General features: G+C 43.8%; 1 protein-coding gene across 8 annotated transcripts in view; it reads left to right on the top strand.

Annotated features, from left to right (window-relative positions):
- Positions 1–23,303, top strand: part of LOC118110536 (IQ motif and SEC7 domain-containing protein 1) — a 94,002-nt gene extending 70,699 nt beyond the window's left edge. For 5 of the 8 annotated variants that reach the window (XM_035158367.2, XM_035158369.2, XM_035158370.2 and 2 more), the window contains 13 exons: positions 7,429–7,708; positions 7,852–9,131; positions 9,996–10,157; positions 10,326–10,448; positions 10,858–11,024; positions 11,264–11,403; positions 13,539–13,568; positions 14,667–14,792; positions 14,896–14,995; positions 15,239–15,400; positions 16,373–16,549; positions 18,209–18,258; positions 19,563–23,303. In XM_035158367.2, coding sequence (XP_035014258.1) covers positions 7,429–7,708; positions 7,852–9,131; positions 9,996–10,157; positions 10,326–10,448; positions 10,858–11,024; positions 11,264–11,403; positions 13,539–13,568; positions 14,667–14,792; positions 14,896–14,995; positions 15,239–15,400; positions 16,373–16,549; positions 18,209–18,258; positions 19,563–20,105 — 3,340 coding nt within the window. In that variant the 3' untranslated portion in view covers positions 20,106–23,303. Of the gene's footprint in view, positions 1–185; positions 546–5,962; positions 6,747–7,428; positions 7,709–7,851; positions 9,132–9,995; positions 10,158–10,325; positions 10,449–10,857; positions 11,025–11,263; positions 11,404–13,538; positions 13,569–14,666; positions 14,793–14,895; positions 14,996–15,238; positions 15,401–16,372; positions 16,550–18,208; positions 18,259–19,562 lie in introns of those variants that run through there. The other 3 variants (XM_035158372.2, XM_035158368.2, XM_035158374.2) reach the window with 3 other exon arrangements.
- The last annotated feature ends 2,442 nt before the right edge of the window (positions 23,304–25,745 follow it).

Here is a 25,745-nt window from a genome sequence, read left to right as displayed (position 1 = left end):
TGATTAATGTTGTGCAGGAGGTGTTTCATCCCCTTCTCCCTCTTCCTCTCTACCCAGCTACAGAGCCACAACGCTCTCACACCCTCACCCCGGCACCCCGCCCCCTTCCATACTGCTCCGGCCCTGGCAGAAACCCACACTCCCGTCTCCCAGCCTCCGCCCCCCCTTCCCCTACCCTCCTTATACTCCTACTAGCCCGGCGCACAGACGACAGAAAGGAAGAGAGAGAAAAAGAAAGATCTCCACTTGGCTGTCACAGAGATTGTAGACTGACTCACAGACCATGCATCCCTATGAGGCTGCTGCTACAAGGCAAAGAAATGGGACATGTTCCTGAGGAGTAGAGAGCTACCAAGATACGGGAGAATGACAGTTTTGAGATCCTTATGTGTATTAGAGAAACCTTGGTAGGCAGTAATGGGGACTGGTGAGTGGGAACGCTTGTGTTTGGAGTACGTCGTCCTGTGAGCGCCGGCCAGCATGTGGTGTTTGCAGTGTAACTCAGAGAAGACCCTGTCACTGCTGGAGCTGGAGCTGAATGGCTGGTAAGAGGAATAGTAGAGTGTGAAGTGTGTGTGCGTGTGTTTTGTCATTGAATGAAGTTTCACCAGGCTCCAGGAGCTCATAAGTCTTTGTTTCATAAACAGTTGAGAGACTGTGTGTGTGTGTGTGTGTGTGTGTGTGTGTGTGTGTGTGTGTGTGTGTGTGTGTGTGTGTGTGTGTGTGTGTGTGTGTGTGTGTGTGTGTGTGTGTGTGTGTGTGTGAGAGAGAGAGAGAGAGATAACGCCTTCGTTTTTTTTTTACGTGTTTTCACATAATCCACACTAGGAGCTGACGGGATTAACGTGAAGCTTCGAGCTCAGTCACGAAGACCATGCATTTAAAAAGTCGGGTCTGCCGTTTCGATTTTGACTCCGTCACAATGGAAAACAGATCATGTCCCCTCTCTGACTCACTACGTGTGTGTGTGTGAGATCATGGTGTGTTTAGTCTTACTGTACAGAATCCATCTGTGAGCTGCCCCCCCTCCACCCTCCAGCTCGATTGAAGGGCATTCCTGTGGTGTTTCGTGGCCCTCCCGCTCGCTGGCTGTGACTCTGTGGTTTTTCATAGCTGGATACTCAAGACCAGGTGCTGAGTGCATTGTGGGGGAGAGTTTAATTATTTATAATTGAGGAAATATTGACAGTGGCTCTGTTGTTGTTGTTGTTGCTGTTGTCGTGAGTCTTGACGGGAGGGGAGGGGGTAGCAGGGAAGCCTTCATGTAGACAGAATGAGGTCTGGCAGTTAACAAGGGAATAGTATAGATTTCTGATTACTTCAAGTAACAAGTGTGGGCATGGACGGCGTCAACAAAACATCAACCGCTCGTCACACTTGCTTTCGTACACGGCCTCTGTGCTATGTTAGAAATGGAGAACTTTATTATTCCTAATCTTTGGAACTCTGGAATCACTAATCAATTATATGCAGACTTTATCTGGTGATTTTCATTTTTTCTGACTGATTCTGCTCAGTAGGTTGTGATTAATGAGTCAGTTCAATACTAGTCTCTATAAACAGATTCTACATGTTACCCTTTCTAGTTTGACCAATCACGTGGGAGCCGTCTTTGGTTGCTCGCAGGTACAAGTTGGTCTGGAGAGTAAAACAGGAGGAACAGATTGACGGAATGCATCAGTTATTAGCTTCCCGTGAAGTATGTTTACACTCTCAATCCATTTTTACACTATTCTGGTTTGCACTAATCTCATTTTATCCATCGTGTGCCTTATGACTGCGTACAATCTTATGCTGTGTACTACATTTTGAGTACTTGCATACTTATAAGTTCTGTTTTTGCATACATATATATTCTGTCTACTTACATGTTTACACCGGGGATCAGAGAGAAACAGCATTTCAATCCCGTCAATGTCCTGTACATATGGCAGGATTCAAAATTAAGTTGACTTTGACTTTAGACTGTAAAAGGTGCACTGCAAGTCTTGGCTCAGAAATTCACTGTCTATACCAGGAGCCTCAAAATATTGGCCTGTGACCCCATGGGGCTAATTTGACTTTAAGACGATGGCTGATGTGCAGATTGTTACACATTTAACTTAAAGCATCACTATGTAACTTTTACTGAGCAGCAGCGCCATCTGCAGCTCTGACTGCGTAGTCCCACCCACTGAACTGAAACACAACTGAACAGTGGATAGGGTTAGCTGCTGCTGTAACAAGTTTTTTAATCTCTGTTTAGAATTCTTCATATTTCTAAAGTCTCCTTGCTGAATATTAGAGGTAAACTCTAAACATTCAACTCTGACTGTGAACAGTAAACGGCGAACAGACGATGGAGACTTGGCCTCAACATCAGCTGTCTACAGCCCCAAATACTGGCCTTTGCCCCCAGAGGCTGTGAGTTGGTTCAGTTCTGCTGTGCATGCACATAACTTTGCCATATAAAGTGTAATAAGAAGGACAAAGGTCAGATATTTTACATGATACATTTAAATACTGTGTTTTGGTTTTAGCTGTGTGGCTTCACTTTGAAGACTCGCGTGTCTCTGGCCAGTTGGAAGCAAGACGACAGTTTCTGATTTATAGAGTCTCACGGCTCTCAAGCTGAAATATACAACTTCCAGTAGTAGCCATGACTCAGCCACGAGTCTTATGAGGCTCCAGCCGACTGTATATTGTCTGCTGCAAACTCTCCAGAGTCATTCTTCTGTCTGTCTGCAGGCAAGTGTAACTTTCCAGCTTGCGACCGTGTCCAACAGTAGCCCCCCCTCTCCAACCTGCTCCTCGCTGTCTTTTTACAACCCTTACAAACATCCTCCATTAGTTTGGTTATTGAACTGACCTGATACATCTGAGTGTTCACTGCCAGCTTTACCTTTTTTGACGCCGAACTTCGTTAACTCGTCGTCACGTGTGGTCTCCTAACCTTTTACCTGGAAAATGCGTTCGCTCACATCTGTGTCATCGGGCTGGGGAGCACGTCTGTATTCATGAGCTCTCAGAGAGAGAGGGAGAGCAAACATCTGCTTTTGTTGTGTTTGCAGCACGTGTTGTTCAGTGCATGTGGGGTGAGAGCTGCGATCACGGAAGGTCTGTTTGATTTGATTGGAAAGGTCGGTTCACTGGCTATGTTTACGTACGCGCAGAAAAACCAGATAAGGTTGTGACAAAGGCCTGAAATGTAAAAGTGCCTGTAGTTCTGTTACATTAGTGTCATTGCTCATATTTTATCATTTTAGCAAATAAATATTTACCTCTCCCAACTCTACCTCTTCCATAATTTAAATCCAAAACATTTAAATTCAGGGCACATTTCACTTTCTTGGCCATGTTTCAATACCATCAAGACAAGAGAGTGTATTGTGTTGTTCTAGCAACTTTACATGAAGTGACGTTAACATCTCAGGGTGCCCACATTATACAACTGGATTACTCTTCATCCTTTAACCTGAGAAACACAATTTTACTATCAATCTTTACAACAAGTTACTGCCTGCTGTACATATACTGTTGTGCATTGCTTTCTCATTTTAAATGTTTTTTTCGAGGTCACAATTAAATTACGCTGCATTAAACCCAAATGAACAAACGCATCTTAAAACACAAATTAGGAGTTTTACATCTACTCCGGTGCCTTGCTTTGGGATTCACGTTAGTTCCACACTGCGGCTTTCTCTTCCTCCGTAACTCCGGCCTGCACTTCATTAGCCTTGTTCTATTCCCTGAAGATGTGACTCCTCTTTTCCGGGATGGAGGAATGTTTCTCCCTCAGGTCCGGCTGATGGAGTTGGCTGAGGCCTGGACAGGGGCCTGGGCCTGTTTGTTCAGGATGTGTTGAGAGGGAAGGAGGGGAGGTTAGGGAGATGGTCAAACTCCCCACAAATCCCTGGGTCTCATGGCTGGAAATCACTGCCAGCTGAGCCGACATGCTTATCCATGCCTACATCGGAACCAGCGGGGGCTCCGGCTGGATAAAGAGCCAGACAGAGGGACAGACACGGTTGCGTAGCGGCTGCTAATATAGAGAGATCATATTTCAACGGCTGCGTTGTTGCTACCAGGAAGTGATCCTTAGACAACTGTCATTGCTTCATCCTTTACCTCCAACGATGTTTTGATATATACAACCTACATCTCCAGCTTCAAACATGGGCTCTTAATGCCTCTTTTTTTCCCCCTCCTTTTCCTCTAAGCACTTATTCCCACTGTACATCCACAGCTACACACCCGCAGTCTGGATGCATGGCTGGTTGAAAGTGAAGCGGAAAGAAAGAGAGAAGGGAAATGGAAAAGGAGAAAACCTGGCTCCAGGTCTCAGTGGCGAAAGGGCGAAGCCAGTTCTGCAGCGGCAGTTTTGAGTTTGTGCCTCGAGTGTGTTAGGAGGTGACCGAGTGAGAGAGCAAACCACAGAGGAGCGCTGTAGTAGCTATTAAAAGGAGCCGGTCGTTTATTGTGTCTCTAGTCGTTTCATGTCGATTCATTACCGTGGCTGTATTGTCATATGGTTCGTAAGTAACGACAAGCAATCAGGAAAAGCAATTACTCTCAGCTCTCTATAAATAGTACAATAGAAAAACAAAACAACAAAACTATGATGACGAAACTAAGAATCTGCAGCCACACAAGTCTGTGAGAGGACATTTAGACAACAGAGCTCTGAGCTAATGTCTAAATAAACATAGAGCCCATCAGAATAGCACTGGTAGAGTTTATACCCCCTCCAAAGCACAACAGTCATTTTGTGAAACCACATTTAAATATACTCGATTTCTATTTGGATCTGCACCAAATTGCACACACTCACGGATAACAGTCCCCTAAACATGACTTGTTGTTTTTTTCCACCGGATCCATGAATTATTCTCTGAGAAATCAACAAAAGTCTTTCAAAACACCAAAGAAAGTAAAAAATAATTCCTGGCTCTGCCCCCTGATCCAGATCTGCGCCAAGACTTAATAGGTGCTTTCCTGACCCAGTGAAAACAACCTCCTTGGCAGAGGTAACAAAAAGTTGCAATACTGTACTCTTACTATAGAAATACTATATAGCTTTATGTACAGTACACATTATCACTTTATCCAGGTCGGTCTTCAAACTTCTTCACAAAAACAAAAAACCTACCAGCGGCTCTAATTTGGTGCCGTGACAGAGAGCAAGGTGTGACTTTTAACTCCAGCGATGGCAGCTTCACATGACAGATGGTCGGGGAGGTTTGTCCCAGTGGTGATTATGCAATGAAGTATGATAGTCAGTCAGTGGGCCCTGTGCAAGGTATTAGGTTGAACCAGCAGTGTAATAAAGGCCCTCTGCTTAGTCTTGGTTGTGATGTATGTGGTCGACACTTTGCATATATGAACCTCCTCTGTGTCACCTTGTCCTTGGCTGCAGATAACGAGCGGGTCATCACTTTTCAGACACACAAGGATAATGTGAAGCCCAAGAATTCACTCTGCTGCAGCATATGGTGGAATTTAACTCCTGCACTGCTTCAAAACATAATCATATTTCCATTATTTGCAGTTGGAATTTGACAAAATACTTTCTGGATGTTTTTAATCCAAACAGTAATCTGATAATATTTCACCCTCAAATGCTTTTTGATATTTTCCTCAAAAACATTTCTGTTGGTAAAGAACCCGTTCAATTTTGGGGCTTTTTTAAACATTGTGAGATATTTTTTTTTTTCACTGTTTCCCAGAGAATCATTCAGGGAACTGATATCTATGAGTGTGCGGATTTTGATGCAACCTGATATAACCTATATTTGTTTAGCGCCAAATCATAATATACATTATCTCAAGGCACTTTACATTGAAGGTCAAGACCTTAAATATAAGGGAACTGTGGGGCCTTGGTGGAGGTTTGTGCTCTACAGAGTCATTTTAGTGACTTAATATTACATTTTTTACAATAAAATATAGTTTTATAATACTTATATTAAGATATAATATAATATAGATAGGAATCGGCAGACAAAAAGGGACAAAGTTGTGGGTTGTGAATTAGATTCAAATTCACAAACTGACATGTCGCCGCTCGGGGCAGGCTTATTATATTAATGTTCACAGGCTGTGGAGGAGCTTGGATCTTTTTTTAAACATTTTGTGGGCCCACTGTGCGAAGGGAAATCTATATCCGGTTAAGAGCAAAATATGTAAAGCGAGTTTACTAACACATCTGCCGTGTGAACTTTTGACCATATTCAGTTCCACTTTTCCACCCACCACTTTTTGCTGTTTGCTGGCAGGCTGTTGTTCCTGACTGTTGATTGGAGGCTGTCTAATGAAGGAAGTGGATTGTGTACACTGCATGGGTGTGGCACGTCACAGTTCAAACACACAAGGCTGCCAGCGTACAGGGAGTGCACTGTACCATGGAGGAGAAGAACTGTTAGCCTGAGGTCTGTTTTTGAGAAGGTGGGCACCGCACACATACCCACTTAGGTCTTTTAAAGGAACTGCTGAAGTCGTATTTGCTCTGTCGTGCTGCTCAGACCTGGACTTTGTAACATGTATTGGAGCAATGTGTCCGACCAACATGATGCAACTCCCCGTTGGCCGCTGATTGGCACATGACGTGAAATGAGCTTTGGTTTCCTGGAGGAGCCCGTGTACTCTGGACTTGACTCTGCTGAGAGAATGGTGGACAAGATATGGAGGAAGAGTTGGCAATTCATAGAGAACAGACGGTCTGTACGCAGTAAGCAGTCGCCTTGTAAAGCGGCAGAGTGCAAGAGTGAGTGAGTAACCTTTCGTTTGTTCCTTCACAGTAATCGTGTAAGAGGTGCGCTCACAGGGACGACAGATGACTGGATGTGTTTAATACTTGGAGAGTGTTTACGTGGCATTTGTATATACTGAGTCTAGCATGGCAGGCTGGAGTTGTTACAGAGACCAGTATAGTCAGTTTTCTACAGTCAGGTCCCTCATTTACTCTCCAGTTCACTCCTGTAGAGTCGGACTTGTTTCTTGAATCACTGATCTTTAGCTTTTCTTTCAGGAAGTCCCGGCAGTTATTTTGCAACAAAATATTGCAACAATTATAATACTGATAACCTTATTTGTATAGCACTTTTCAACACAAGTAACTAAATGCTTTACAACAAACAATATGAAACTTACAAAAAAACAACAAATTATAATAAAGACACAGATAATAAAAGCAATATACATCACATGATAGGAGTTTTTTTTTTATACAGTTTAGTCTTAAGAAGTGAGTCTAATCTCCTGTGGCAGATTGTTCCAAATTCTAGTTAAGCTACTTATCGCTCTGATATTTCATAGAAATACAGAGAAAAGCATTTTCTATAATACTTCAGATTATGATTGATCCTGATTGATTCTGAATTCAAAAACTTCTCATTGTTTAACTGAAGAATAAACTCTAATCATCCCTTTGCTCCCTCTCTCTCTCCGCAGTGTGGAAGGGGATGGACGGTCCAATGAGAGCGGCCCTTCCCTGGACGGTGGAGCCAGCTATGGCCAGGGTCCGGTGACCCACGGCTCCGCCATCAGCCCCGACAGATTCGACAGCCCGCTTTACAGCCACGGGGTCCAGCCTGGCCCTCAGAGGCCCCGTCGGCCCAAGCTTCAGCACTCGCAGTCCATCATCCGTAAGCAGGCTGAGGAGGAGGCCATCAAGCGGTCGCGCTCGCTCTCCGAGAGCTATGAGCTCTCCGCTGACCTTCAGGACAAACAGGTATTCCAGAGCAGCCTCGATGGATTGTTTGTTTTGGAGTTGGGTCAAAGTTTCTCGTCTTCTCATGACACTTCACAGGGTGAAAGACCAGCTACAGTTAAGAAAACCGATTAGATATTTTATTTTCTCCTTCTCCGCTCTAGGTGGAGATGCTGGAGCGCAAATATGGTGGACGATTCATAACTCGGCATGCGGCCCGCACCATCCAGACAGCCTTCCGCCAGTATCAGATGAACAAGAACTTTGAACGTCTCAGGAGCTCCATGTCTGAGAACCGTATGTCCAGACGCATTGTTCTGTCCAATATGAGGATGCAGCTGTCGTTTGAGGGTCCTGAGAAAGTGCACAGCTCCTATTTCGAGGGGAGGCAGGTGTCCATGACGGAAGATGGCTCCCCGCTGTCCATGGTGCAGTCTGAATGTGGAGATATCGAGGTTCACCAACAGGCCAACATGGTGTCTCACCCGCCTCCGCAGAGTGACCTGACCGACGCCATCACGGAGCTGGAGGACGCCTTTTCCCGGCAGGTCAAGTCTCTGGCCGAGTCGATAGACGATGCACTGAACTGTCGCAGCCTTCAGGGGGACGAGGGCCCCGACCCCGAGGCCATAGGCTGCTCCGAGGTGGAGAGGAAAGTGCCCTATCAGGTGAAGTCCCACCGCAGGGCAGCTGGACGCATGCACGATGAAACGATGGCATCATACAGTGATGTCACTCTGTTCATCGACGAGGAGGACATGTCCCCCTCTATGGCTCTGTCAAGGTCAGGGGAGCATCCTTCCAGCACAGAATCAGACTTGCGGATGCGGTCAGTCAACTCCTCGCAGGAGTACTGGCCTATTGACCCTAAAGATGAGGGTCATGACACAGACACTAGCTGCCGCAGCACTCCCTCTCTGGAGTGCCAGGAGCAGCGGCTTAGAATGGACCATCTTCCTCTGTTGACGATTCAACCCCCTAGTGACAGCTCCGTAGAGCTCAGTGACCGCTCTGACCGGGGCTCGGTCAAGCGGCCGCCTGTGTACGAGCCGCACGGCCACATCGTGACGTCGTCCCAGGCGAGCCCCAAACACATTTCCCACGGCCCCCCGCCGCGAGCTCCGTCCCGTGACGAGGACGCCCCTCTGCGCCACCGCCACCGCCAGCTGGAGAGCCATCTCGCCATCAACGGCTCGGCCAACAGGCAGAGCAAGTCAGAATCCGACTTCTCTGACGGGGACAACGACAGCATCAACAGCACGTCCAACTCCAACGACACCATCAACTGCAGCTCCGAGTCGTCGTCGAGAGACAGCCTCCGAGAGCAGACGCTCAGCAAACAGACTTACCACAAAGAGACCCGCAACAGCTGGGACTCGCCCATCTTCAGCAATGATGTGATCCGCAAGAGACACTATCGCATCGGCCTGAATCTCTTCAACAAGTAGGTACTCAGCTCTGACGGAGCAGGCGTGGGACCAGTGTGTATGAGAGTGATTCTCAGGATGATTCACAACTGTAATCTCTTGTATTCATATTTAATCCCAAGGCATTTAGAAAGATATTTGGATTGAAGAAGAATTCAGAAGCATCATTTAATTTGTGTTTAGAATATAACTATCGTAAACAATTTTTCACTCTGTGATCCTGAAGAAACTCAAATTGCAAGATTCAAATTGACACAACCACATGTCAGCGATGAGAGAATCAAATAGACTGCGTTTGTTTTAGATCTGTGGGAAAATTCTGTTTACTTTGGTGCAATGTAGCTCAATTATTTATCTTTCATCAGCAATTATACATAACTTAGTTTTTTAAATGTGTTTGCTCTGACCTCTTATGACATTTGGTTCCAGAGCTTGACTGATTTATCGCTTCGCCGATTATATTGCCCGATATGAGCCTTTCACAGACATTTAGGTGCCTGCATTTATGTTGCTGATATGCACCAATATAGATTATTTTACAGAATAAACAATGCAGAAAAGATGTGCATTTATTTTACATAACAAATATCTTTATTTTCTTAATTCATCTTTGATATGTTTGGTGGTAGTTTGTTATCTTTTTCTTTTTATTTATTTATTATAAAAGTTTATGATTAAACTGTAAAATATCAAGCTTGAATTACATTTCCTTGTAATAAGGGTTTAATAACGACGTTGAGCTGTAGTTCCGTGTGCTTAAACGATATGAGAACTTAATGAACAGTTCAGAGGTCTTTATTGAAAATATTACAATTTCTCTACTGTTTTATATTTGAGAAATGTAAAGAGATAACCCCCCCCGTCCATGTTGGATTGTTCAGGAAGCCGGAGAAAGGGATCCAGTACCTGACGGAGAGGGGATTCATCCCTGACACGCCGGTCGGTGTGGCTCACTTCCTGCTGCAGAGGAAGGGCCTGAGCCGGCAGATGATTGGAGAATTTCTCGGCAATCGGCAGAAACAGTTCAACAGGGATGTCTTAGAGTAAGTATGAATTTTTTTTTTCTCTTTCCTGACATCTTCCTAATTAAATGACTAAAAATAAAAAAGAAAGAGAACATCTCTTGGAATCTCCTCTTTGATAAAGAACTGATGAGCACTAGGATTGTGTTTTTAATTTCTTCCCTCTCCATCTGTCCCTGTGTGCACCAGCTGCGTGGTGGATGAAATGGACTTCCAGAGCATGGAGCTGGACGAGGCCCTCAGGAAATTTCAGAACCACATCCGTGTGCAGGGCGAGGCCCAGAAGGTGGAGCGGCTCATCGAGGCTTTCAGGTGAGACCGCTCACTCAACGATGCCATTTAAACATATTGACGAATGAGTGATGACTACACAGAAAGATGCAGAGGAATAAAAAGTGAAATATCAATTAATCGAGAGAATGATTTAGGAAAAACAATAGAAAACAATAGATTTGTCTGTAGCCTGTTGGTGGGATTAAATACTGAAAACACCATGTGTACGGGTGTTTTTAATTTATTGATCATTTTATTGTCATTCCTGCTGATGTTCCTCTAATGTCACAATTGTGACCGTTACACAAAGAGAACAATTACTTCTGCTTTCTCCGAGCCTCAAAGGATTTCCTCTCAATGAGCACAATAGCGTTGCGTGTTTTGCAATCTAATCTTGGTCGTAAGTAGAACTTCAGCACGGTTGCTCTCCCCCCTCTCGTGTCTCTAGCCAGCGCTACTGCATCTGTAACCCCACGGTGGTGAGACAGTTCAGGAACCCCGACACCATCTTCATCCTGGCCTTCGCCATCATCCTCCTCAACACCGACATGTACAGCCCCAACGTTAAGCCCGAGAGGAAGATGAAGATGGAGGACTTCATCAAGAATTTACGAGGTGATAAAACAAATGACCAATATGAAACACTGTTGTTGAATAAATATATTATTTACATCTTTATTCCATGTGATTTACTGATATTTTAGAACGTGCTCTATGTGTGAGATTCACCCTGGAATTGGAAATGCACTCGTCATTTGTACTCCTCTCACGTTCCTCATTTCAATTCCTTTTTTTCCGCCTCTGATCCACCTCTTGATTTTTACATTATACCTCTGCTCCTCCCTCTGTTCCAGGTGTGGACGATGGAGAGGACATACCCAGGGAGACGCTGGTCGGTATCTATGAGAGGATCCGCAAGCGAGAGCTTAAGACCAATGAAGACCACGTCTCGCAGGTGCAGAAGGTCGAGAAGCTCATTGTGGGGAAGAAACCGGTGAGTCATGATTATATCGAGCAGACCACAGCATCAGTTGGTGTTCTTATTTATCATTTTCCTCAAAAGACATGACTTAATTCTGGGAATTATCCTCTTATTACTTGTGCCAAGGTGATTATGTTTTCGTCAACGTTATTTAGCAGGATTATGCAAAAACTACTTTCCGGATTACCAGGAAACTCGATGGAAGGATGCTGTGTGTGTCAGGGATAGAACCGGATCAGCGGTTGGATCCAGGAATTTATTGTCATTTTCTCCAACATGATGAGAGAGGGTGTCTTTCAGCATTTTCAGTGATTTCTCAGAGAATAAATCATGGATGTTGATGAGAAAAGAAATCTGGCATATTTATGGGACTGATATCTATGACTGTGTGAAATTTGGTGCGCCCTTCTTAGCTCTATATCTATATATAAGTTCTCACACAGCTGCATCATCCCAGAGTCACTTTATATAAACAACAATGTCACGTCTCTTCCGATTTTCTAAACTCAAAAACGTTGAGCGATTAAGTCTCAGAGGGAGAAGAGGGATTTGGAAAGTCTTTGGGTATTATTGTGCAGAGAGGGATTCACGCCTGGGCTTAGACCTTCATGCTGCTGATTCGAATGCACCCGAAGCCCTTGAGCAATGTCACCCAGCGCTGCAGTCTGGTGAAAAATGGGCACTCGCTGCCAACTCAGTGTGTTACAGTTCCCACCTGGTTTTAAAGGGAAAGTGGTTGAACACTGCAGTGCATCCGCTCTTTAACAAACCAGTGTATGTTACATTGGAATAATCTGCTGATTCTCTAGATTTAGTCAATCTGCTACGCTGCCTCTCTGTGGTATTTGTCGCCGGAGGATGGACTGAGTACAATTTGTTCGGTCACTGTGACCTCACAAAACACATTTTTGGCCAGAACACAAGAATTCATATGGTAAATAGAAGGATGTTTGGAGAGCGTGTACCTCCGTTGGTGAAGTCCTGGATCCGCCTATTTACTTATTCAGATCCACTCCTTAATGGAATGTTTTCTTCCTTTGGTCATGCCCCGCCCCTCCACAAAGTTTCATGAAAGTCAGTTCTGTAGTTTTTGAGTAATCCTGCTGACAAACGTCTAATAGAATAAAATGATGTGAAGGGATGAGTTAATACCCAAAAGGTCAAAGTTAAACTTTACTGTAACATTGTAATTTTTCTACGGAAACAGAGACTGTGACCTTATTTCACATTTGGTCGGACACTGAATTGATGATGCAAACCTTGAAACTGCGGCGATTTTAAAGATCTCATGTGCGGCCGTTTTGAAAATCTGTGTGAATCATCCACATTTTAGAATCTGGGAGCTTCTTAGCAATTAGAAACAATATCTAACATCAACTTTGTGTCCTGTAAGAGGAAATAGGCAAGAAATGTGACCCTTTTTTTCTGAATGAACTTGCACACTAATACAATAGATGAACAGCAATCGGTTGTATTCTTACATCCAAAACATGACACTCGTACCTTTAATTAAATTCCTCTTGTCTTCACTGCCTACGTACAGAACATTAAACTGCAATTTGACTGGTTTGCAGAGACAAGGCATTAATTCCAGTTTCTGTTCAGATCTAGTTCAGAATGTGCTGCAGCCCCTCAGGAGCAGGGATTTTTCTGCATTATTCTGCAGGTAACGACGAGTCTTCTGCGTGTGAAGGGTAAAAGTGTGATTAACCTCCACAGCCTCAGGGAGAGGCTCGTCCTGCTCGGTGGACTCTGTTTTCCGCCGGTTTCCCGCAGGTTGGAATCTCGTCGGTTCTGCCAGTAATAATTGAGTGTATTGAAAAATGATCCCTCGTCACCGTTTAGCCGCAGCGTTAAAAGCCCAGGAGAGCTCTCAGTTAAAACACGTCAACATAAAAACCACGTTGGAATTCCTCCTTGTAATTATCAGGGCTGCTAACGCTGCAGAGAGGAGTGGGGCTTCCAGGAGGAGGTTCAACATCATTACAGACTCCCTGAAGCCCAGCAGCAGAGAAAGACAGGGACAGACCACCACCTTGTGTGCAGAGGCTCATGCATCTTCATGGCCACTTTGATAGAGATTATAGAGAAATCCTTATATGGCCTCTTTAATAAGTGTAAATAATCCCTCTGTCTTCTGTTTTTAGATTGGAACTCTCCACCACGGCCTGGGATGTGTAAGTAGAATAAATATCGATCAATCATACTAATATTCATGAGATCATTATTCCTTTGTGTCCTTGGATATTGCAGTTAATGCACATCACACAGGTAGAGTGAGAGTTTGATTCCCCACCGAGGCCCCACACAACATCACATCTGTTGACAGAGGAGCGGTACAGAACCTTGTAGACAGAATCAACAGACATGGGGTAAATTCCTGTTTTGGCAATGAGCTGCAGTGTTTCTGCAGAGTCTGAGTTCAGCAGGGTGCACATCACTGCTGGGTGCACGGCCCGCTGTTGCCTCTATCTCACAAAATGTATTGGTCCAATGCCGAGGGAGGGATTAGGTATCGGATTCTTTTAGAAGAATTAATGGAACTAGTTCCATTAATATTTATAGCAATGTAGTTACCATGGTAAACACTTGTTTTTGACTTGTTTTCAAGGCACCTCAAAGTTTCCATGCATTATTTATCAGTTTGCATCAGTGCATGGGCTAACCTATATATAAATAAGGGTAACCATAGCAACAATACTTGGAAACAAACCTAATATTTGCTTTTGCGTTAGTTTAGACCTGTCTTGTATGGACTGTACCAAACTACTTCCGGCCTTCCATTTTAAAATACACAGCATAAGAATGTATTTGTCCTGATATTAAAAAAATAACCATTAGAGGAAATATTACATTTTAAATAATTTGCAGCAACACATTATGTATGTATGTAGCTTCCCTGCTTGTTCTATTAGAAGTCGACATCTTGAACTCAATCAATCTTATTAATGTTGTGCTGATTTTTGAGTAGATATGGTTTTATTTTCAGGATGTGTGTGGTGTGGTGTAAATGAAAATATGAGCTTGACTTGGCCTAAAACTTGCTTCTATTTGCTAATTTGATTTGAAATAGAGGTCAATAAAAATCCTTAGCTTGAGGTTTGACACAGCTGGCGAGTGGCCCGATGTCTCAAGCTACAGTTTCAACATCAACAGGGGAACCAAAAATGAAAAATTCAGTCTAGTGACCTTTGTTCTGTACTGTCTTGTGGACTGAGGCCATAATAATCTCTGAGGTCTTGGTATCTGTGCTTGTTTTTCTTTCTTCCTCGTAGGTTCTGTCGCTGCCTCATCGTCGCCTGGTGTGTTACTGTCGCCTGTTTGAAGTGCCAGATCCCAACAAGCTCCAGAAGCTGGGCCTGCATCAGCGGGAGATCTTCCTGTTCAACGACCTCCTCGTGGTAAAAAGCCTCCTCTCCTCTCCTCTCCTCTCCTCTCCTCTCCTCTCCTCTCCTCTCCTTTCCACCCTCGTTCAACCTTTCTCTCCATTTGTATCATTTTCAGGTAACCAAGATCTTCCAGAAAAAGAAGAACTCGGTGACGTACAGCTTCAGACAGTCCTTCTCTCTCTATGGGATGCAAGTCATTCTGTTTGAAAATCAGTGTAAGTTGCACCAGGGCGTTTTCTTTTATCTGTCGTCTGTAGCATGTTAGCGTGACAGTGTTTACATCAGCGGGTTTGATTTAGCACGGTAACACATCGAGCAGAAATGGGAAGTCAACCCAATGGGCTGTGACATTGTTTATCGTCTCCAAACTTCACACAGATTCGTCCGAATGTGTTTTAACTTGGTTTTGATCAATGGCCCCTGTGTGAAGCTCTCTCCCCCTGTGCTTGTTGCCCCAGATTACCCAAATGGAATCAGACTCACATCAGCGATACCAGGTGCGGACATCAAAGTCCTCATCAACTTTAACGCGCCCAACCCCCAGGACCGCAAGAAGTTCACAGATGACCTACGAGAGTCCATCGCCGAGGTCCAGGAAATGGAGAAATACAGGATAGAGTGTGAGCTGCCTTCTTCTTCTTCCTCCTCCTACCCTCCCCCCCTCGTCTACCTCGGGCTGTGTAAAGTAGAAACAGGGCATGGTTCTCATTCCTCAACTTGCAGCAGTTTATGAGGGAGGGTGTTTACAGAGTTCACATGATGGCTAACAGAAGGGAGAGCTTTCTTTTCCTGCACATTTGAAGGGCAATTCTGCTGTGACATACAAGACCAGGTATTCGTCCTTGTCATGAGTGAGTCCTCCTCAAACAGGTCTACAATATACTGTCACTTTTTTATTGTTTGCATGCTGGATGTCATGTGCAGAGCTGGAGTCTTATGGTGCAAAGTTTTTCATAAAGTGAAACAGAATTTGCTTTACTGCTGTTCACGTGTGTGGTTTATATATAGATTTTAATGATTTCATGAACTGGTGACATTTTTTTTTATAAAAGCTACAAAAAGCAACGCAGCAACAAAACAAACTTTGTGCTTTTACTTTGAAGATGAACTGCCAAACAGGAATTGATTCTAGGGAGATCAGCACCAGTGACTCCTGTGAATCCCTGTGTCAGTCCGATATGGCGAAATAAAAAAAGTTTTCAAGATGATGTCGTGGCGATTTTGACACAGTTCCCGACCACTGCTGTAGTTTATCCAAGAACTTAAACACACACACACACATTGACTCCTATAGAGCGCTGGTCGCCTGGTTATTCCATTTTCTTTCTATTAATTGTGAACATGTCCCATGATCAAATCGCACACTGCACTTTCTTGGGCAATTTAAAACACACAGGTCAAGTGGGAAGCAGATTAGATGAACGACAGACAGATGTTTGTGTAATTAGTAGGTAGATAGATGAGTAGTTGACATTCATGAGTTTCAGACAACACAAGGTGACTGAATACACCAGTCATCAAGTCTTTTCTCTGGGCAGATTGAGATTTCAAGCCACTGCCACTTACTGTCTCTCCTTGGCTCCTCTCCACAGCTGAGCTGGAGAAGCAGAAGGGGGTGGTGAGGCCCAGCATGTCGCAGAGCTCCGGTCTGAAGAAGGACGCCGGCAACGGCAGCATGAACCGCGCCAGTCTGGATGACACCTACGCCATGGGAGAGGGCCTGAAGAGGAGCGCCCTCAGCAGTTCGCTGCGAGACCTCTCCGAAGCAGGTACAGCCACAACGTCTTCGTTTCCACCGGCCGGCTCCCGCACGGAGAAGTGTTCTCCTCCTGTCATCCACCCAACTGTGATGACGCCAAGGGGATAAAAAAATAGCAAAATGTTGTTTCACGACACCATACATCGACTTCAGAGTCCTCCCGTTTAAATCCACTATCTAGCTCACTCATGATTGGATTGTTTGACCGAGGCAGGTACTTCCAGTGTGTTTTAGAGGGAGACTGAATACAGACCTTACAGCATTTGAGAAGAGGGTAATTGTTGAGATCGATTTCTCTAGACGTGTCTTCTCAGTGATGAATGAAATTGACGGGCAGTTGTCACCCCCCTCCCCAAATCATCTGGATGACTTGACATTACGCTCCCCTTCATGTTTTTATTGTCAGTTATTCTTTTTAACTTGGCACTTTTTGCACTCCTCCGTTTGTTTTATCCAAAGACATCTCATGTTTTTACAAACCACGCGGCATTTCCCTCTCACGTGTACCTGTGAGCCCGACAGGCGAGTGCTGACGACCGCCATTCAGAAGCAGCAGCAGCAGCAGGATCACAATGAAGTGTCAGTCATTTGCACGTCCATGAATATCAGTGTTTAACGCAGCCGCTGTGTCTCTGAAGCACCAAACACATTTCATTCATTACAGATAACAGCTACGGGAAGTTATCGGGTGATTAACTCGATAACGAAATGAAATCCAGTCAGGGGCTCTGCCTCACGGTTTGGCACCAGGATACGCTGTGTTCTCACGATCACTTCCTCAAGTAGGTCAGACAGTGAAGAAGAACGTAGGGATCCCGCCGCCCTCCTGTCTCCTGTGTTCTCTCCACACAGGACGTGGCATGTTAGTGGGGTCATTTTTGTTAAGTGTTATTTTTTGTTTAGTTTTTTCCTGCCATACTCCATTTCATGTGTATTTACTGTGTTCTTTTCCCCATACACATCAGGTATTTTCCTGTTTATGTGTGATTACTGGTCATGTATCATCGGCTGAGTGTGCCTAACAGCGGCAAAAGTGCTCCGTTCGCCCTCAGACCTGTAATATGCCTGTACATCCCATGTGCAACAACCACTGTACTGCTTTGAATGTGTCTCCTCCTTTGTGACTGTCACTGAGACTGGCTTTTGCCAAAATAGTCCCTTAAGGAAATCTACATTTTCTGGCAACATTAAAAACCAGTCAATCATATTTTTATCAAGACAAAAATCTGGGGAGGGGGAATAAAAATATAAATCCCGTTAAGATAAATTTCTCTGTGGGCGTTTTCTTGGTCTATCAACCTCGATGCTAACGGGGGACCACATTTATGTTAATCCATCAAAAATTTAAATATATCGCTTGAGTGAGCCTGCAGATCGGAATGCGTTTTAAAAATTGCCTCACTGAAATTTCAATGCAGATTTAGTTTCCACCCCGAGTGAAGATGTGACGCCACTGCACGGTATAGCCACAGTGCCACCTGTCACCCACTCCCACTCCCGGACCCGAGCGCCCTCTCCCCCCCCTACCCCGCCCATATTTGGACTTTACTCACAGTCACAACCCATTGCACTGCCCCCTACGGGTCGGGTGGGCAGCCGAAACGTCTCTCTGTAGTCGACCCAGGAGTGCTGTCGATCTCTAATCTGTGGTATTGCATGTCTCGGGCAGGCAAGCGGGGGCGTCGCAGCAGTGCAGGATCACTAGACAGCAATATGGAAGTAAGTTTGAAGCAGCTGGTATCCAAGCTACTCTCTATGTGATGATGTGCACTGTGAAAACACACCATTTATTTTTGGTCTTACACCTTTTGCTTCATAGACTCAGTTCATTTGTTTGGATCATTTATTTTTCTTCCTGGGATGCCTTATGTAACCTGCTTGCCTCAGTTAGTGTGCATGCATGGGTTGCCTGCCTCTGATCGTGCCCCTTTTTTTGGAAGCCAGAACAGATCTCCTGTTTTGGTCATGTTATATGACCGATATACACTTTATCTTCAAACCAGCATGACTCTACTAATCCCTCCTCTGATCCCCTCCCCTTGTTGCCTGTCTCTGTCCTTCATTCAGTCACATCCAAGCAGTTTTCATTTGGTTTCTCTTCTTCTCTGTGGCAGGGTGGTAGCTCTGTAAGACACTAGAAAACGGTGCATCTCCCGCAGCAAACATCGCTGTCCCCGTCTTTCTTCTTCTCTTTATCTGCAGTTTCTCTGTAAGCTTCAGGGAGGAATGTAGCCTTCGTAGTCAGAGGTGGACTGATTTTAATGAAGACAAATGAAGATGTGGATTTCATTCATTCATCCTTCACTCATTCCATGTGTCCATGAGTTTCACGTGTTGGGCTGAAGTCTGGGACCCTGCAAATTTCATTCTGCTCTGCAAAGTCGTCACGTGGTCTTTCTCCAGTCGTAAACGAAAGCATATGCAAAAGGAAAAAGCTGTTCTAGGAGAAGTGACTTTGTGAGTAGTGGGTAGCGTTGGACCAGATCTGGGGGGGGTGAAGTGTACAGGCCTGTTGTGACGTCTGCACACAAGAGCTTAGTTCCTCCTGCCTTCTGATTTCTAGTTGAATGCTTGTGTGTGGATGATGAGTTTGCCTGTCACATCCTCTGCATGTGGGAACTATGCCTCCATTGGTTATAACATGTTGCATGTGTGACTCTTAGAGGGTTTGGCACACTTGACTGCAATGAAGTTGAAATGTTGTCTTTCTTTGCCCTTGTTAATGACATTATTTATGATTTTGTTCCAGATTTTCAGGCCAGTTAGTTCCTCAACAACAGAGCTCTTTTGAACATTGGCTCCCTCCACCGTGAAGTGTTTGCCCAAGCTGAAATATTCCTAGTGTTGCCGCTGCCTACCATGAAAACATTTTTAGTTTCTCATTTGCATGCCCTATAACATTTTGCTACTTGTTTATCTGAAATAAGACAACTGTGAGTTCATCCTGCTCGTGCCTTGCAGCTGTAGCGTAGCACTTGCACAGTGTCTAACGGACGCGCTGTCACCTTCTCTCCCTCCTGCAGGGCTCCATCATTAGCAGTCCGCACACACGCCGGAGAGCCACCACGCCTCGAGAGGGCGCACCCCGCAGCCAACCCCCCAGCCAACCCCCCATCCCTAACTCGGCATCAACCTCCATCCTGGGGTCGATCTTTGGCAGCAAGCGAGGCAAACCACCATCCCAGGGCCACCCCTCTTACCCTGCAGCCGGCCAACCCACCCTCATATCCCACAAGCCCCACCCGACCAACCTGCACCACACAGCACAGACGACGCACCCGGTGCCGGCCCAAGGTCACCATCCGCAGTACTGCCAGGTCCCACAGAACCCGCCGCCTTACCACCACCACCACCACTATCACCCGCCTCCCCACACGCAGTACCACCAGCACCCGCCCCACGCCCCACACGCACACCAACACGCCCACCCACAGCACAGCCACTACAGCCAGCATTCCCATCACAGCTCTCACTCCCAGCACGCCGCCCACCACCACAGTCAGCAAACGGGTTCGGCACCTGGCGGACCCAAACCCAAACACAGTGGCATCAGCACCGTAGTGTGATGCTCCGAACACAGAGAGGAGACGCGAGGAGGGAACTTAATGAAGGAGGGACAATTGCTTACACCAAAGGGACTGACAGCATAACTCTATGGCCTGTCCACTGTGTTTTACTGCTGCTGTGATGGAAACCAGTCACGCAGTCACCTGTTTCACTTCCAGGTCCAACTAATATGCAGGATGGAAATCGGACTCAAATCTTCCACCAGGGGCCTTTACTAGTTTGCCTGATTGTGGGCTTGGCCCTATCCGGGTCTTGTGGGTGGGGGTGGGTTCTGTACAGGAAGATGCTCTTTATTTTCCACACACACCGCCCGGCCGTGATGGCCAGTTGCTCCCCCACTGCTTCCTCCCCTCAATAGCCTGTCTTACTTTCACATAATCAGGAGGACAGACGACCAGGGACGAGAAAATGGCCGAACGCTTTCTCCGTCGCGGTGATGGCAGAACTCCTTGTGCACAGCCCGCTCTGAATCAACTTTCAACTTTGGTTTGCAGATCCTACCACCAGACGAATGCTCTATGTTGTCGCCTCCCTCATATGTAGTGAAGAACGTAGGTATAATCATTTCACACTAACTGAAATCAAAGGACCGGTGAGCAACTGAGTGGACCATCTCAGTCATAGTAGTTCTAGTGCTGTATTTACTGTAGATTACAGCTATACGTGTTGTCTCCTAGCTCTCATAAATAAATGTGCCAATTATTAATGCATAATCTATTTAGTCAAGACTTCATGTACAGTATATTGTGCGTAAAGTAATTTGTAAGATTATACTTACAATTATTATTATTATTATCAGCAAAAATGAATTTTATCAGTATTATACTGACTCTGTGGTAAGGGGATGTAGATCTGAAAGGAGTGAACTCCCATTCAGTCCAGCCTAATCAATTCTGGAAACGTTTTGCCTTTTCAAATGGATCAGACGGAGCCTCTGGATGGCAGCTGTTGCATATACGGGCCCCAAAATGGCGTGCTGTCACAGCGGAGGCCTCAACGCAGACTTCCTGTCAACTCTCACGAATGATAAACAGGGCTGATTGGTTGTTTTAATCTCAGTTTACTTCTCATACTCTGGCTGCTCGAACTGTAAAAATAATAAAGTGAGGAATATCAGGAGGGGAAAGACGTTTTGAACCCGCTCGGAGGCTCGGCTCATGTTACGAGCGCAGAACGTGTTGACCACGTGAAGTCTGTTGCCTTTCGCATATACAACAGCTGCTCTCTTGACTCTTGAAAAAAAAATCAAACACGGAAAATAACTTTTCAAATCTTATTTTGCCTTGTTTCGTATTTTTTTTATTCACCAACGAGGTTCGGTGAGAGAATAAAATCAGTTCTTACATAGTGAAGTATTTTTTTCATCTTTTTTCTATCATGTGTGCAATATCTTTGTACTGATTTTGTACATTAAGAACAAACAAGGTCTCCCTCCAATTTGTGTGTTTTTCATGTTGCGTCATTATTTATTTATTTTTTGTTTTTGACCCCTGTCAGAGTCTTTCGGTAAATTAATGTGCGGCTGCCCTCGTGGTCTCACGAGGAGGTACAGACTTGGAGTTCAGTGAAATTTCTAGTAAGTTTTTCCTTTTGTTTTGCATGTAATGTTATTGACGTGAGGCTATCCTCTGCACATTGTATAACAAATCAGTGTTACCATAGCAAGTTTAAGTGCAATCATGTTCAGAAAATTCAGACTTGTACCGAGAGTGGAAGTAAGTCTGTTATCTTGTTGTCCAGGATGAGATTCAGGTGAAAAAATAAATATCTTTTTTCATTTAAGAATATATGTATATATACATATATATATATACATACATAAATACGTACTTATACAATAAACAGTGGAAAGAGGAATGTGTGTATATATTTTAATAAAAGAAAGGCTTCTCTTTGGGCTAAACAAAAATATTTTGCTGGATAAGCACATATGAAAGAACACTTTCATTTCTTTCAGGAAATGCAGTTACAATATACAAAATGCAAACTGAACAACAGAACTGGGTATATGTAAAGAATAACTTTCTACATTCTACAAATAAGAGTCTATCCTAGTGTGTAAATTAGTGACAGTAATCTGTGTGTCCCAGTATTCAGGTTGTAAATGTATTTTAACATTCACAAAGAAATCCATCGTCATAAGTCAGGCTTGATCTGCTCATGTGAATTGACACAGAAGGTTCAGATGGCAGACGGATCACGATTGGGACATTGATGCTCCGATGAATGTGTCTTTCCATGGATTCCATATTTTTTCTATAGATCTCGGGGCGATGTAAAAGCGAGGAATCTGTTTATTTCTGTGTGTGTTGTAGTGCTTCCAATGTCTACAGTCATTCTTTGTGAGAACGTACCCCAACAATGCACTGCATGGATCTGATGCATCATGTGTCCTACTCACTGTGAGCTGATCAGGGGGGGGGGAAGAATCAGCCTATAAAATTTTGGACTTCAGCTTTGGTTTTTGAATGATTCGGAATTACTTGATGTTGACGTGTTCTTGTTGTTCCATGTTAGGCTGGTAGTAACTGAAGCTCGGCATGCATCTCATCAACAAAGCCATTGTGTAAATTACCAACAGAGAACATTGCACTTCCGTCGCTGAGGGCTTTCACGGTGTAAATACGGGATTTTGATGTGTAAACTGTGTGGTCGGAGGGGTTTATCTTTGTGAAGCTGTAACAGGGACCAAGGTGGGGAATCGAAGGAGCTGTACATAATGTGTATATGATCAGTGCTCTGTTCTGATATCTGCAGTCAAGATCAGGATGTATATACAGTAGGTCGCCTCACAGATGGACGCCAGGGGTGATATATGAACATATCGATTGTCTCAGCCTCCAGCTGTCATGAACTGACATTTGTTGTAGAAATAAAAAAAAAATCAGACTGTTAGAAAGTTCGCTGCCATTTACATCCAGCTCTCTTTTCATACATGCAACCCCCCCCCCATACACACAAACACCCACATACTGTACACTCATGGATAAACGTGCACACATCCCGCAGCAAGCTGTTCAGTGTGGCGTGAGACACATTTTTCAACCACAAAAAAAAGGGAAAGACAAGAATGGCCTCATTTATATGTGCATTCTGTTTGTACAGTGAGTAGTGAGTCAGTAAGACCCCAGTTATTGTAAAACTTCAACTGTGACAATGTTGAGAACGCAAAATAAACAAGTATATGACTTACGGTACACGTGCTGTCTTATTGCTCTGCAGTATGTCAAGAATTTGACTATACACGGAACTATATCTCATCGAGCAACTCAGTTCAGTTTTATTGGTTTAGCGCCAAATCATCTCAAGGCACTTTACATAAAGTTGAGACCTTAGAGTATTATAGAAAAACACAACAGTTCCCACAACTACCAAACACTTGGTGACTGAAGAGAAACAAAACCTCTGAAACCAGACTCGGGGTGGGCGGACATTTGGTGTGAGGGGATAGAAAGTGGGAGAGAAGAGAAAGAGAGAGACCGGAACAGCTGTGTAACCGTCATATTTAAACTCTGTCAGACTGCTAGTTAATATAATAACAATAAAAGTGATATAGATGTAATGATGTTAATGATAGCAGCTCCAGTCTGCAGAAGTAGTTTGTAGTAATAAGTAGGGATGCACGATATATATCGATCCGATATTGATATCGATAATGGGAATTTTATATTATTTATTTATCAGAATTGGAAATCATTACCGATAAAACGTCCCTTAAACACAGGGCGCCTGGTTGCGCTCATGACGTCGTATATCCGTGCCTGTCCATACCAGCGTGATGTGTATACGTCGGATATATATATATTTTGTTTTTGTATTAAACATATATTAAACATATTTATTATTATCATTATTATTATTATTACAGTAATAGTAGTGATTTTAATAGATATAATGATGTTAATGATAGCAGCACCCGTCGGTAGTAGAAGTAATCACAATAATAACTAGGGCTACGTTGTAGCACTAACGGGCCCGAGCACAGGCATTTTGAAGCCTGTTGCGGTTAGTGGAGAGAGCGATCAATGACCAACCACACGTCTCCACGTTGCATGTGTTTTGCGCACTGCGGCAAGGACAAACACTTCACTTCCTGCGTCCGTCATGCAATGTCGATCCTTGCCTGCTAATTGCTTATTACGGTCCACGCTATCAATTGCACATCACACTGTGAAAATTTTATGTAAATCGAATGATAGTTGTAAAACAAAGCTTACTTCCTGTTGCCAGTAGGTGGCGCCATCACTATTATTACATACATACTAATATATCTGTTCAAGTAGGGGCACTGATGTAGCATGAGCAATTTTGTGTCAATTGGACAATGTTACAACAACTTAATTATCACACTGATCAGACGTCCGTCCGTCCGTCCGTCTGTCCGTCCAAAAAAAATAAAAAAATAAGGACAGACAGACGGACGAAAAAAATAAACAAAATCCGTCCGTCTGTCTGTCCGTCAAAAAAATAATAATAATACGGACAGACAGACGGACGAAAAATTTTAAAATAAAATCCGTCCGTCTGTCCATCCCCAAAAAATTATACGGACAGACAGACGGACGAATAAATAAATAAAATCTGTCGGTCTGTCCGTCCAAAAAAATAAAATAATATGGACGTTCCGTCCGTCCGTCCGTCCGTCCCAAAAAAATAATAATATGGACAGACAGACAGACGGACGAAAACAAAAATATAAAACTAGGGCTACGTTGTAGCACTAACGGGCCCGAGCACAGGCATTTTGAAGCCTGTTGAGGTTAGTTACTTTTCGTTACTTTTCGTTACTTTTCGTTACTTTTCGTTACTTAGTTACTTTTCGTTACTTAGTTACTTTTCGTAACTTTTCGTTACTTTGTTACTTTTAGTTACTTTTAGTTACTTTTTTTTACTTTTCGTTACTTTTCATTTCTTTAGTTACTTTTCGTTACTTTGTTACTGTTACTTTTAGTTACTTTTCGTTACTTAGTTACTTTTCGTAACTTTTCGTTACTTTTCGTTACTTAGTTACTTTTCGTAACTTTTCGTTACTTAGTTACTTTTCGTTACTTAGTTACTTTTCGTCACTTAGTTACTTAGCATTTTACATTTAGTTACTTAGTTACTTTACGTTACTTCACTGCCATTTCAAGCTATCGTTACTTTACGCTATTTTTGTTACTTTTCACTTTTCGCATTTAGCTTTGCTACTTTGTTACTTTTCGTTACTTTTCGTTACTTTGTTACTTTTAGTTACTTAGTTACTTTGGTCACTTAGTTACTTTTCGTTACTTTTCGTTACTTTACGTTACTTCCAGTTACGTTACGTTACTTTACGTTACTTTTCGTTACTTTTCGTTACTTGACTTGACTATACTGATGACTCTAATACATCAATGTATCAAAGATGAGGCAGTAGAATATATGTCCTTACAAATTCTACTAATATCATCATATCATACCTATTATCTAATAGCAACAAGTAAAGTACATTTTTGTGTTTATATTAATTTGGTGAACTTTTTCAATGTGGACTTCTGATGTAGTTGTTGGGATGAGACAGAAGATATGATACATAAACATGTATTTATGATATATAGAGTGCTGTACCTGGACTGGCTGTAGACACCGGGCAGTAGAAGAGAGCCGTCATGACATAC

This window comes from Hippoglossus stenolepis, chromosome 6 (assembly GCF_022539355.2).
Source record: "Hippoglossus stenolepis isolate QCI-W04-F060 chromosome 6, HSTE1.2, whole genome shotgun sequence".
In the NCBI taxonomy this organism is placed as follows: domain Eukaryota; kingdom Metazoa; phylum Chordata; class Actinopteri; order Pleuronectiformes; family Pleuronectidae; genus Hippoglossus; species Hippoglossus stenolepis.
This window is presented reverse-complemented; position numbering and strand designations above follow the sequence as displayed.